The sequence below is a fragment of the Zootoca vivipara genome, chromosome 13, assembly GCF_965207765.1.
Source record: "Zootoca vivipara chromosome 13, rZooViv2.hap1.1, whole genome shotgun sequence".
Lineage (NCBI taxonomy): Eukaryota > Metazoa > Chordata > Lepidosauria > Squamata > Lacertidae > Zootoca > Zootoca vivipara.
In genome coordinates, this window is record NC_142596.1 from 16,227,152 (window position 1) to 16,239,287 (window position 12,136).

General features: G+C 46.2%; 1 protein-coding gene across 1 annotated transcript in view; it reads right to left on the reverse strand.

Moving 5' to 3' along the window:
• Positions 1–12,136, reverse strand: part of CEMIP (cell migration inducing hyaluronidase 1) — a 158,811-nt gene that overhangs the window by 5,550 nt on the left and 141,125 nt on the right. The window contains exons 18-26 of the mRNA XM_035132099.3: positions 9,933–10,064; positions 6,224–6,259; positions 5,959–6,114; positions 4,707–4,887; positions 3,193–3,408; positions 2,803–3,014; positions 1,906–2,091; positions 854–1,058; positions 114–197 (exon numbers count right to left, since the gene is read on the reverse strand). Coding sequence (XP_034987990.3) covers positions 114–197; positions 854–1,058; positions 1,906–2,091; positions 2,803–3,014; positions 3,193–3,408; positions 4,707–4,887; positions 5,959–6,114; positions 6,224–6,259; positions 9,933–10,064 — 1,408 coding nt within the window. The remainder of the gene's footprint in view (positions 1–113; positions 198–853; positions 1,059–1,905; positions 2,092–2,802; positions 3,015–3,192; positions 3,409–4,706; positions 4,888–5,958; positions 6,115–6,223; positions 6,260–9,932; positions 10,065–12,136) is intronic.

Consider the following 12,136-nt stretch of genomic DNA (forward strand, 5'->3'; position numbering starts at 1 on the left):
CTGTTACAAATTGTGTCCCATAGAAGATGACTTTTGGCTATGTTAAAATATAATGAAAAGTTTCTAAAACATAAGAGAGTGTTAAAAATACTCAAGAGCAAAGAAAGACTTACTGAGATATACGCAAAATCATCCCTGAGATGGAAGTATTTGGTCTTGTAGCTGTCCAGCTTCAGTTCTACAAAATGGTCCTTGTTCTGGTTTAAAACAGAAAATAAAGTTGGTATTTCTATTGACTTTCAGAACCATTCTTTTAGACATGCTTTTTTTTCAAACATACATTTATTTTGGGAGTTACGCTCTCAAATTTTGTGGTTCAGTTCAAATGCCTCAAAATGTTATTTTAAACGAGGCATCCCCAGTTTATGTCTTGCCAGGAATTTAACTCCTTGGCAATTTTTGGGGAGTCTTACGTGGAATGATCTACAAATATGACAAGGGACATTCAGAATGCTTGGGGGCAAATGGAGAGCATTCTGGACCCCCTCTTGCAATAGCTTCTGACAGCCAGTGGAGGAGAGCTGTTGTACACTGCTCCCCGTACCCTAAAGGTATAATCCCAGGACTCCCCCAGACCTTTAAAAAGGTAGCACATAGCAAAGATGAAACCCTGGAGGAGCTGCTGCCAGTCAGTGTAGCCAATATTACGCTAGGTGGACTAATGGTCTAATTCAGTACATAGCAGCTTCCTAGTTTCTCAACAGGAATCTTGTTTTTCCACTGTGGGCAAAATAAGACTGCCCATAAAATGGGACTGACGTATGTTTGATGAGCTTCCAGAAGGAAAATTATCCACAGATTTAATCGGAAACAAAGATCCAGGCAAATGGCAACAGTAAATCAGCTACTTTACCAGGTGTGTGCTTGGCAACTTTTTGGGCATTGGCACATCCACCGAAGGTTGCTCCTCATATTTTGGGTAGGCTCTCGCTTGGCAGTCGCTGGACCCTGCTTTCCTGGGGATGTTGGCTTTGATCCTGATTCTCTCGCAACCTCTGACGGAGCAGAAGGCAAATGGCTCCTTTTCGTGTTGAGCCTTTAACTTGAGAAACAGCAACCTATGGGAAAAGATGGAAGAGCCGTGAGCATCCTTGACTGTGATGCCGCCATAGCTGGAACGGGACGAAGCTCATCCTGGAAATGGCAGATATTAATTAAACCCTTCCACTGCACCACCATTAAAGTGCCTTGTTCTTGCCAAAGAACCGGTTTGTTAAGGATGTTGAAACTTATCTCTGGAAGGGGGAAACTTTTTTGGGGGGGGGGGCTTTATATGTGCATTGGGTGTGCTTTAAATGAATGATGTGGCCCATTGATACAAGCATTTCTATACATCCCAGGCAGGTGCTCTCCTATACATCATTCTCACTTCCAGGTGCAACTGCAACATCTCATATTATTAGAGAAATTTGACATTTACAAGTGTGTATGTAAGACAAGACTACACTAGCTTGGCGCCCTCTAGCTGTTTTGGACGAAATCTCCCAGCCGGCACCCAGTCCCTTCACTGCCACTGATGCCCAGCTTTTTCTTTTCAAAACTTTCCCATTGGGTCATCTGGCTGGCTCTTGTGAGCCCAGGATGCTGGACTCGGCTGTTGGGCTGATCCCCAATTTACATTCTTATGCAAATCGATCATTCCATATGACAAGGTGGTCAAAACTGCAACAAGGTAGGAGGGATCCAAAATGGCATGGCTTTACTTGTTGAAGAGGAATGATCACCAAAGACAGGGAAATTGCCACCAGAGCTGAATCTGAAAGATGGCATATAGACTAGACCCGAGGATGTCATTTGTGCATCCATTAACAACAACCCTGCACCCAACACATCTCTACAATCCACCAAAACAATTCTGTGTTTCAGAGAGCTTTAGGACATGGGACATGCTTGCTCTTTCCTTACCCAGTGTCCTCATCCCAATAGTAGTATCCCTTGGAAGCATATCGATACTCAAGCCTGTCCATCTCATGAGCCTGGTAGAATGTCCCTGTTTTGCTGGTTTTCTTCAAAAGGCGATCGTGGATGTCAGAGAGAATGGAAAATGTCGTCCCTTTAGGATAGCAAAGCCCAACTTGGATCCAGTCATTCCTAAAATGATAATGATGATGATAATGATGATGATTGCAACAATAACAACCCCAAGCTCTATGACTTATGTTTTTTTATGAAACATGTCGCAAGTCAAATCCCACTCACTCCAAAAATAAAATACATTTACTTCCAAACTGGCTAAAAAAATTTCAAAGAGGGCCAGAGGGCCGACCAAAGTTGCTGAACTTTTTTTTAGGATTGAATTGTTGAGCTTTTTAGGATTGAAGTTGCTTTTTAAAGGATTTGACCCCAGGACATATACTGCCATGGGGGCCAGATTAAATCGACTGGCGGGACAGATTAGCCCCCCCCAAAAAAAACCCACGGACTTTGGACATGCCTGGGCTAAATGTTTACATGTTGGGCAGAGTCGATTCCAAAGAATCTAAAGATCCCTTATAGCAATACAGAGCAATCCCTCTGTAGCGAGCCACCACCTTCTATGAGTCAGAGATTAACTTGGCCCACACAGTGCTTCGAATATTTATCTCATGACTTCTTTACATCCATTCTAAGGGGACTTGGATGTTTAGGTGAGAAGATGGTAAAACTTGCAGAGGGTTTCCTGGAACAATGATGTCAGGCCTGGAAGAATGCAATGGCTATTATAACATCACCACCACCACCACCCCTTCCTGGCTTTCTTTAGCAACTTGGAAGCCATATTCCTGGATCGAAATGCTGTTTTTTAACGGGCCACACACTCACTTGTTGAAGTTAATGAGCCAGATAGCCAGTTCCTCGGGAGCAGTCTTGTCCCAATGGATGGTGTAGCCCTTTTGTAGAGTGATCACAGGCTGATATTGCTGGTAGTGGGCACTCTTACTCAGAGCCCCCTCCAAGTACAGAGGGTGTCCGTAATGGTCGTTTTTTATTATTTTCATTCTCAGGTTGGCTGATTTGTAGGCTTGGATGTACACCTGAAGTCAAAGCAAAGCAAAACTTACTTCCTTTTAAAGAGCTTTAAGGAAGAAGAGAGGGATCATGCATAGGGGAGAGACCAGTAATCCCACAGCAATGATCTGCTGTCAAGGCCAGAACTGCAAAAGAACTGTGAGCCAGCAAGATCCAAATTCTGAACACGCCCATCAGTCTTACCTGTGCATATCGACCACTACAGATCGAACCCCTCCAGTCAGGGACATCAATACAGTCTGGGTGCCTAATCAGCCAATTATCTTCCTTTATAAGATACGACCCAGGATATTCAGATACAGAGCCGTCAACATCATGGAAAACTGATGTTTTATCCCCATCCATATCCAGCCCATTGAACCAAGGTCCTGGTTCTCCAAAAAACACTCGAGATGTTATCTGAACAGAAGGGAAAATATGACACATTAACCAATTAATTCTGAACCAATAGCTTAGTAACTGCTTGGAGCTCCCCCACCCCCAAAGTCCAGAGCTTAACACAGAAGCTTCCTATTTTTCTGCAGTCCATTTCTGCCCTGAAAAGAACATGGCAGCCCTGTGTGAGTTGTCCTGGATTCTTGGCCGTGGACTCTGGGACTGATTGTGGAGTTCAAAACAGCTTGAGGGTTACCCATCCTGAAATCCTACCAATTAGTTTCCAGGCCCAATGTGAAGCCCTGGCTTGGACCTATGAAGTCTTCTTTGGTGCAGGACCTCAAGGGAAGCCTCTTCCCGCATGAACTCAGCCGGACCCTGGAATTGTCATCTGAGACCCTTCTTTGTGTGCCCCCCTCCATGCGAGGTCTGGCGAGCATCAACATGAGAACTGCCCTTCTCAATGGTGGCACCTCGCTTGTCGAATGCTCTCCCCAGGGAAGTTTACCTGACTCCAATGTTACATATCTTTAGATGCTAGGCACAAAAAACACCCCCTTTTAATCAGGCCTGTGGCTTTTTACTATCTATGGCTTTTTGCATGGGTAGGAAGTTTTAATGTAGCAGTTTTTTTTAATGCTAGTTTTAATGTATGTATGTATGTATGTATTGCTTAAAATATTGTAAGTCATTTTGAGTTGCTGTGGCAAAAACCCAGAAAGTGAGTGTTCCACTTTGTGAACGTTCTTTGGAACCCGAACGTCGGACGGGGCTTCTGCAGCTTCCAATTGGCTGCAGGAGCTTCCTGCAGCCAATCAGAAGCCACGCTTGGGTTTCCGAACGTTTTGGAAGTCAAACGGACTTCCGGAACAGATTCCGTTCAACTTCCAAGGTACGAGTGTAATACTAAATTCACTAATGATAATAATTTTGCTAAGCCAAGGGTGGGGGACCACAGGCCCAGGAGCAAAAGGTTTCTAGTCCTCAGGACTCTCTTTATGCCACACCTCCTTACAGGCCACACCTTCCTCACAGACCACCCCTCTCTCCAGTTTCTTAGCCTGGCTGGAATGTGTCCTTAAACTGTAATAAGGCTTCTTGCTTTCCTGGAGAGGTGTACACATAGGAACCTTTGACTTTTGTATGGCTAGCCTACAGCCCACCGTACAAAAATAGGAGGTGCACCTGTTGCCCCGCCCACCACTGCCATGTGACCCTCAGAAGGTAGCCAATGATGGAATGTAATTCTTCTGTTGCAAAATGTCCTCCCTCCGCATGCACTGAGCCCTGCGATGGTGAGCCCGCATTGAAAGCCAACTCACCGGGACGTCCTCAAAGAATATGTTTGTGACGTTGTTGTTGGGGCAGCTCTGCCAAACGTTGTTAAGGCGGAACGCCAAAGCGCTGGTGTGGCGGCCTTCCAATGCAGCAAACTTTCGGAAGGTGCAGTTCTGGACATTGATGGGCCCATCGTAAAACTGAATGCCTCTAATGGGGAAATTCCTAAAGCACGTTTTTGTTTTTTTTAAAAAAAGAGATAGAGAGATGAAGTTATTAATCTCCTTGCAGTGAGTTACCACTGTAAACGTAGACTGCATTGTAGCTCCACATGGGCTTCAGCTGACAATTTCACACTCCACTGGAAAAACTAGCTTCTATAATCTGCTAGGTCTTTATATATATATATATGAGGAAAACCGTGCGATTCTGAACAAGTTCAACTCGGGGTCTCTCATGCCTTGGATCATACTTATTTGCTTGGCATTCTTAGAAGGAGCTCTGGGGGAAATGTTAGGTCACTGACCTAAAAAAGGAATAATATCCGCAAGCCAATCAAAAGCAAAATTTGAGCTTGGGCTCTGGTCTTTTAAGTGGTCAGCTGCTTTATTACTCATTCATTCATTCATTGCAAGGATAACATCCCCAAAACAGAGACTTAATGAGCTCCGAAATACAACATTAAACATAGAGCCATTAAAAGACATGAAATAAAAATGCGGCTCTTTGTCGGAGGTGGTTTTAAATTGGCCAGGACACTCCAGAGCCTGCTAGGCATGAAGCCAAACCCTAAATACCAACTCTGGAATAAGGGGAGGGGGTGGAGAAGATGGGTTGCATCCAACATAACGCAAAGTTAAGAGTCACTCAGCAGAATGCTTGTTCCATTGGTGAAATGTTTGGGCCTGTGGGACATGGTTGCACAAGAGAATGCACAAGTAGTTTGCTGGTAACTTTATTGTGAAGTTGTGCACTCTGCACAACAGGATTCCCTCTGTTGCACAACATAAAATTCATCTGCCCACTGGGCTAAGAACCCTTGCGCTAGCAGAAAGAGAATAATGGGCAAAGCCTACATACAGACCCTGTGAAAAGGTACTTTCTTTTGTCCACCCTCCATCTACCAAGATTCAGCTTGGTTGGATGTCCCAGTTCTAGTGTTATGAGAGTGGGAGGAAAACTTTTTTCCATTTTCTGAATCCACAGTGATTTGGGGTGGGTGGGTGGGGGGAAGCAAAGCCCTATACTCTCCTGGAAACCTGAACAAAATGGTAAATACAGAAACTTAAGACGCACTGGCCAATGGGAAGAGTCCGTCCGCTGTGGTCCAGGCCCCCAGGTCCCCAGACATCGTTGTCCATTGTTTCTGTCCCCGGGTTTCCACTTTCACCTACAAAGAGGCTGTTCTTTATTTCTTGCTTTGATCCGTCGTCGTGGGGGAACGTTCCGCCACTAGAAGGGATGGAATTGCACGTTAGCAGAAGTGCTTTGGTCAAATCCTGCTTTCAACATCTTATGCAAGTGAAAATACAGAAAACGTAGAAGCGCCAGGAGCACTTACCTGGCCAAAGTGAGCCCGATGCCATTATCAGCAAACCTGCAAGGAAAAGAGAACTTTAGAACAGATGCCTGGTGGGTCTTGGGTTCAAGACTGGGCTGTGACACATGAGAAACTGGGTCACCTCCTTTCAATGCAGGTTATTTCCCCCCCTCCCATTTATTATGTAGAAATAAGAGGCATTTGCTTTTCTTATGGTGCATAAAGTGTGCTTGAAAATGCACATATCAGTGAAAGCAATATGACAAAAATATTAGGGAAATGGGCTTTGCAAAAATTGTATATTAGGGACAAATTCACACTAAACGCTAATGAATTTTCATGAGGATGTAAAAATCTAAAACTGATGTGAAAATGTAGACAACTGAAGACTGGAAAAATAGGAAGCTTAGAGAAACAAATGGAAAGATTTGTCTATCCCTGCTCTGGAGTAATTCCACAGACTGCAGAAATGTCTCTGAACAGAGGGAAATTATCAATGTGACTTATTGAAAGCACAGCAGAGGGGCGAAAGAGATTTGCTTTCCCTGATGCTATTATGCCACAAGAGGGCAGAGACGTCACACGACTACCGTTTGTACAGAATTCCTGCAGCTTCCAGGGCCGTCTAGTCAGTGTTGAAAGAGGTTGAGTGTTGCAATTCACATTAGCATATATTGTTCTGGTGTAATATATTACAGTAACAAATATTAAAATGGCTAGAAACCCCACGTCTATAAAACGCTAGGTTACGAGAGCTGGAGGCCGATTTGAACTTTGCCGAAATTAACTCTGCCAAAGACTTAACAACATGGAAAATACTTCTGTGCTCTGCCGAAGGGTTTGAGATATTAAGGGCTGCTTGGCTAGGAGGACATTTGGGGGCAGCGGGGAGACGGCAGCTAAACAGAAGAAAGTTGGAAGCAACAACGTGGCTGCAGTGTTAGATAACCCTTCTCGGATTTTACTTATTTGTATGGTACTCTGGCTTGGTTCAGTCGTCGCAGAAAGCCAAACTATGGCATACCAGGACCACACAAACATGCTGGCCTCCAGAGAGGAGCTCACACTCACTTTATTCCTCCCGCAAGTCTTTTAAGGTGAGATTTGGCCTGGCATATTTGTCTGAACCCAGGATACTGGCTCAGCTGCCTCTTCCTCTACCACAATCCGTAGTTAAGAACAACCTTGGCTACATATCGTGGCTGGGCTTAGCATTACCTGCAAACGCAGGTGATAGTTAAGGATCATTAGTTCAGCACCATCAGCATGCATCAAAAAGCCATTTTTGCAGGTATTGAGTCCGGAGCACGGAAATGTCCAGGTGCGGTTGTCACCTGCAAACAGTGGCGTGAAATCAAAGCTGCATGGAGAGACAACTGTCAAGCCTCTGTCTCTTGAGTCACATGCGCCATTGCTCTGTCAGAATTAGCTGGCTATGCCCCTCTTTAGCTCTGGCTCTGCCCACTCCCTGCACCAATGGCGGCTGTTGCCCCTGCCTTCTGCGCTACCAGTCCCTGTGAGCACCGGCTGCCATTGGTGCAGGCCCCCTAACTTTGGGGTTGTGCCAGATAAATTGAATTTGTTGGGAGAGCAGTGTTCCCAGTGGCTTCCTTTCCCACAAAACCTGCCTTTCCCTGCACATTACTGCAGGGGAAAATGGATGAAAGCCTTCAGACATGTGACTGGTCGTCTCTCAAGTTGGCAGGTTGCAAACATGAGAGCTTCCTCTTCCCTTTTAACACTGAGAACCTGCAGCCCTCCCCCCCCCCACCTCCACATCAGCCTCAACCAGCGTTGCCAATGATCAGGGACGATGGGATTTGTTGTCTGCCAACATCTGAGAGCGTGACAGGTTCCCTGCCCCCTGCTTTAGCTTCCCCTCCACTTCCACAGAGGCAGAAGTCATGGAAAGTTGCAGCTTCCTGCCTCTAGCACCTTAAAAAGGTAAAGGTAAAGGGACCCCTGACCATTAGGTCCAGTCGTGACCGACTCTGGGGTTGCGTGCTCATCTCGCATTATTGGCCGAGGGAGCCGGCGTATAGCTTCCAGGTCATGTGGCCAGCATGACAAAGCTGCTTCTGGCAAACCAGAGCAGCACATGGAAATGCCGTTTACCTTCCCGCTATAGCGGTTCCTATTTATCTACTTGCATTTTGATGTGCTTTTGAACTGCTAGGTTGGCAGGAGCTGGGACCAAGCAACGGGAGCTCACCCCGTCGCAGGGATTTGAACTGCCAACCTTCTGATCAGCAAGCCCTAGGCTCAGTGGTTTAGCCCACAGCGCCACCTGGGTCCCTGGGTCACCTTTAGATTCCCCTCCACTTCCACAGAGTCAGAAATCATGGAAGGTTGCAGCTTCCTGCCTGTAGCACCTTAGAGACCAACTAAGTTTGTCATTGGTATGAGACCAAACTTAGTTGGTCTCTAAGGTGCTACTGGAAGGAATTTTTTGTTTGTTTGTTTCAACTATGTCAGACCATAGTTTTGACTATGTCAGACTAGGGACGCGGGTGGCACTGTGGGTTAAACCACAGAGCCTAGGGCTTGCCAATCAGAAGGTCGACGGTTCGAATCCCTGCAACGGGGTGAGCTCCTGTTGCTCGGTCCCAGCTCCTGCCAACCTAGCAGTTCGAAAGCATGTCAAAGTGCAAGTAGATAAATACGGTAGGTACCACTACCGCGGGAAGGTAAACGGCATTTCCGTGCGCTGCTCTGGTTCACCAGAAGCGGCTTTGTCATGCTGGCCACATTACCTGGAAGCTGTACGCCGGCTCCCTCAGCCAATAACGCGAGATGAGCGCCACAACCCCAGAGCATGGTCAGGGTCCCTTTACCTTTACCTTTAATGTCAGACCAACACGGCAACCTACCTGTAACTAAAGCTTCCTGCCTGTTTTTGATTTGAAGCATGGTTTTGATATGACTCTGGAGCAGGTAGCAAAGGAACAAGGGGCGTAAGGGCCAGAGGCAGAGAAAGGCAAGGAGGTTAACAGAAGAAAGGCCGTAGCAGAAAGTTCAAGTCCTGGCATCTCCAGCTACGGCTGGGGTGGTCCCTTGCAGGAAACCCTGAACTGCCGCTGGCCTGCCAGTGGAAACAGTGCAGAGCTAGTTGGATCAGTGGTCAGATCCAGTATAAGGAAGGATCCTAAGCTCTTAAAGGTTTTCTTTGCTGGATGGGGGAGGGGCAGCTTTGCAGCCAGGCAACAGACAGGTAAGACTTGCAGGGCACAACCTGACAATCTGGTCTCGGAGAAGGAGAAGACAGGAAGCGTCTGCTCCCATTTCCAGACTCTCTAACCGCCTGTTATTTACACAGCCCTTCTCCAAGCTGCACTGTCTTATGTCTTACCTCCCTGGCACTGGAATTTTTGGCAATAACACGCTACCACATAAAACAAAACCATTGGGCCCAGCTGCTTATATTTTATTTCAGGCTCAAGCAGAAAAGGTTTATTTAAAGTCCCTTTTCTGCCGCAGCTCATTGTAACGGGTCTCGATCACACACGTATGTGCACAAACAACTCGACAACCCTCGTGCTCAGGGGTTTGTTTCTGCAAGACGGCAAGGTGGTTTGCTTTCTTCCTGGTTGCCTTCCTTTGCGTTCATCTCCGCCGGATGAAAGATGCGGAGCGTTATAATAAACAAGCAACACAGCCCTAGCCACACAGCCCTCTGCTCGCCATAAACACCCAGCTGAACTCTGGAGGGTTGAACTGAGGCCACACTCACTGGCAGTCGTCCAGCCACACATCTCCTCCCCTCAGCCAGGCGCCGTGGTCCTGGTTCTTGTAAGCAATGAAGTGTCGGATGAGAGCAGGTTCTCTGGGCTTCAGAGGGTCAGCGTCCTTATGCGGGCTGTATCTGGAATTGCAACAGGTGGAAGGAAATGCTGTTAGCAACATGGAGAGCACTGGCCCTCGAGATTTCAGAGCTGGTAACATGGGGCGCTTCTATGGCCATACTGCATATTTATTTCCAATATTTACAGACCAATTTTCACCACGGGAGGTCCCCTGTCACCCCTGCGACATTCCCAGACCCTCCAAACGTCCCTATTTTCCAGATTTGTAGACGCTGTCCAGGTTCTGATTTAATCCTGGAATGTCCCGCTTTTCCTTAGGACGTCCATATTTTCATCACAGAAATGTTGGAGGGTATTGAGTTATGCAACTCCCCAAGCGCCAAGGAGATAAGTAACTAGACAACCTTTAGGAGACATTTGAAGGCAGTCCTGTGTAGGGAAGTTTTTTTTTTAAAAAAAAGTTTAATGTTTTATTATGTTTTTAAATATATTTTGGAAGCCTCCCAGAGTGGCTGGGCCAACCCAGTCAGATGGGCGGAGTATAATTATTATTATTATTATGTAAGACGTTCCTATTTTCATTGGAGAAATGTTGGAGAGGTATTATGCATTGCTTGTCCACTGAGAGGAGGCAAGGACCAGATAGGGACCCACAGAAAGATGCAGCCCACCAAGTTAGGCTACTTTCAGGTGTAGTCAAATTCTACAACTGAACATTGGATGAAAAGCCTGTGTGCTCCGAGCAAACGAGGCATTTCTGAAGATTAACCAAGACATTTGCTCTGGCCAGTTCCCTATCCAAGCTACAAAAACGTGTTAATGTCACGTCACAGCAACACAAAACACTTTCTTGGCGTTTTGAAGAGCTGTTGGAGGGGGGAGCAGCAAAAGGAAGTTGTAAGAAGAGCTTCCCCCACAGCTGCCACTCTGGTGGAAGAAAACGGAGGTAGCCCTGGAGGGGGAAAGTTGGGATGCTATCTATTCCTTTCAGCTGCCTTGGGCTGTAGTGAAAGGGGTTGCCCTCCGTGGATCACAATGCAGCTTGGACAAACACGGCGGATTAATAGCGTTACGTACAGATAACGCTAAAGAGTAAAGAATTCATGACTCAGCAAGGCAGGCAGAAGAGATTCGCTCCGTTTGCTGACAGATATGCAGAAAGCCCATTTGCTTCACTTAATAAACCAACCTCTTGAGCTAAACTGGGAAAGGGGAACCTGCAGAGTTCCAGAAAATTAACCTTATTTTGGCAGGGTTACTGCAATCCGATTGTGGCCTTCTCAGCTGGGGAAGAGCAATTCCCTGATTAATAGGGCTTGCCTTGCCTACGTTGAAGCTACACGCGGATGCAAATATGGAGCTGGTCCCACAAATAACCTTCCCCGCTAGAAATGAGTCACGGTAAGCTCGATGATTATCCAAATTAAGGTGAGTTGTTTCAATTTATGGACCTCAAAAAGCTTAAGGCAGAACTTTAAGCTACTGATGCTAAAGGAATCAGTTGGTTAGAACGGGGTGCTGATAAGGCCAAGGTTGCAGGTTCAATCCCCATATGGGACGGTTGCATATTCCTGCATTGCAGAGGGTTGGACTAGATGATCCTCAGGGGCCCTTCCGACTATGATTCTTTGAATACTCTGAACCCATGACACAAAAGGGCAGAGTAGAAAAGCCAGACCTCAGGCGCAGAGCATCTTCTCTGCATCCCGAAGGTGCCAGCTTCAATTCCCAGCATCTCTAGGTAGGGCCGTGAATGTGCCAGGCTTGAAACCCCAGAGAGCTGCTGCCCGCCAGTGTGGGAAGCAATGAGCAAAATGGACCAAAGGTCTGACTCAGAAAACGGATATGAAATATTGAGGGGGGCAGAGATATCAGCAATACATTCCAGACTTATAATACAAATCATTACATAAAAACACCATTGGCATGGATATCTTCCAGGGGGGTGAGCTGCCTTTCCAGCAAACCTTAGTTTGTAAAGCTGCTTTATTGTATTGTCAATTTATAGGCTGGCAGGAGGAGGGATTGACTTAACTTCTGCTTTAATAACTTAAGCAATAAAATAATACCAAGCAGAAATAACTTTTATTTTATTGATATTTTTATGGCTCTTTTGTTGATTTTATCCTTA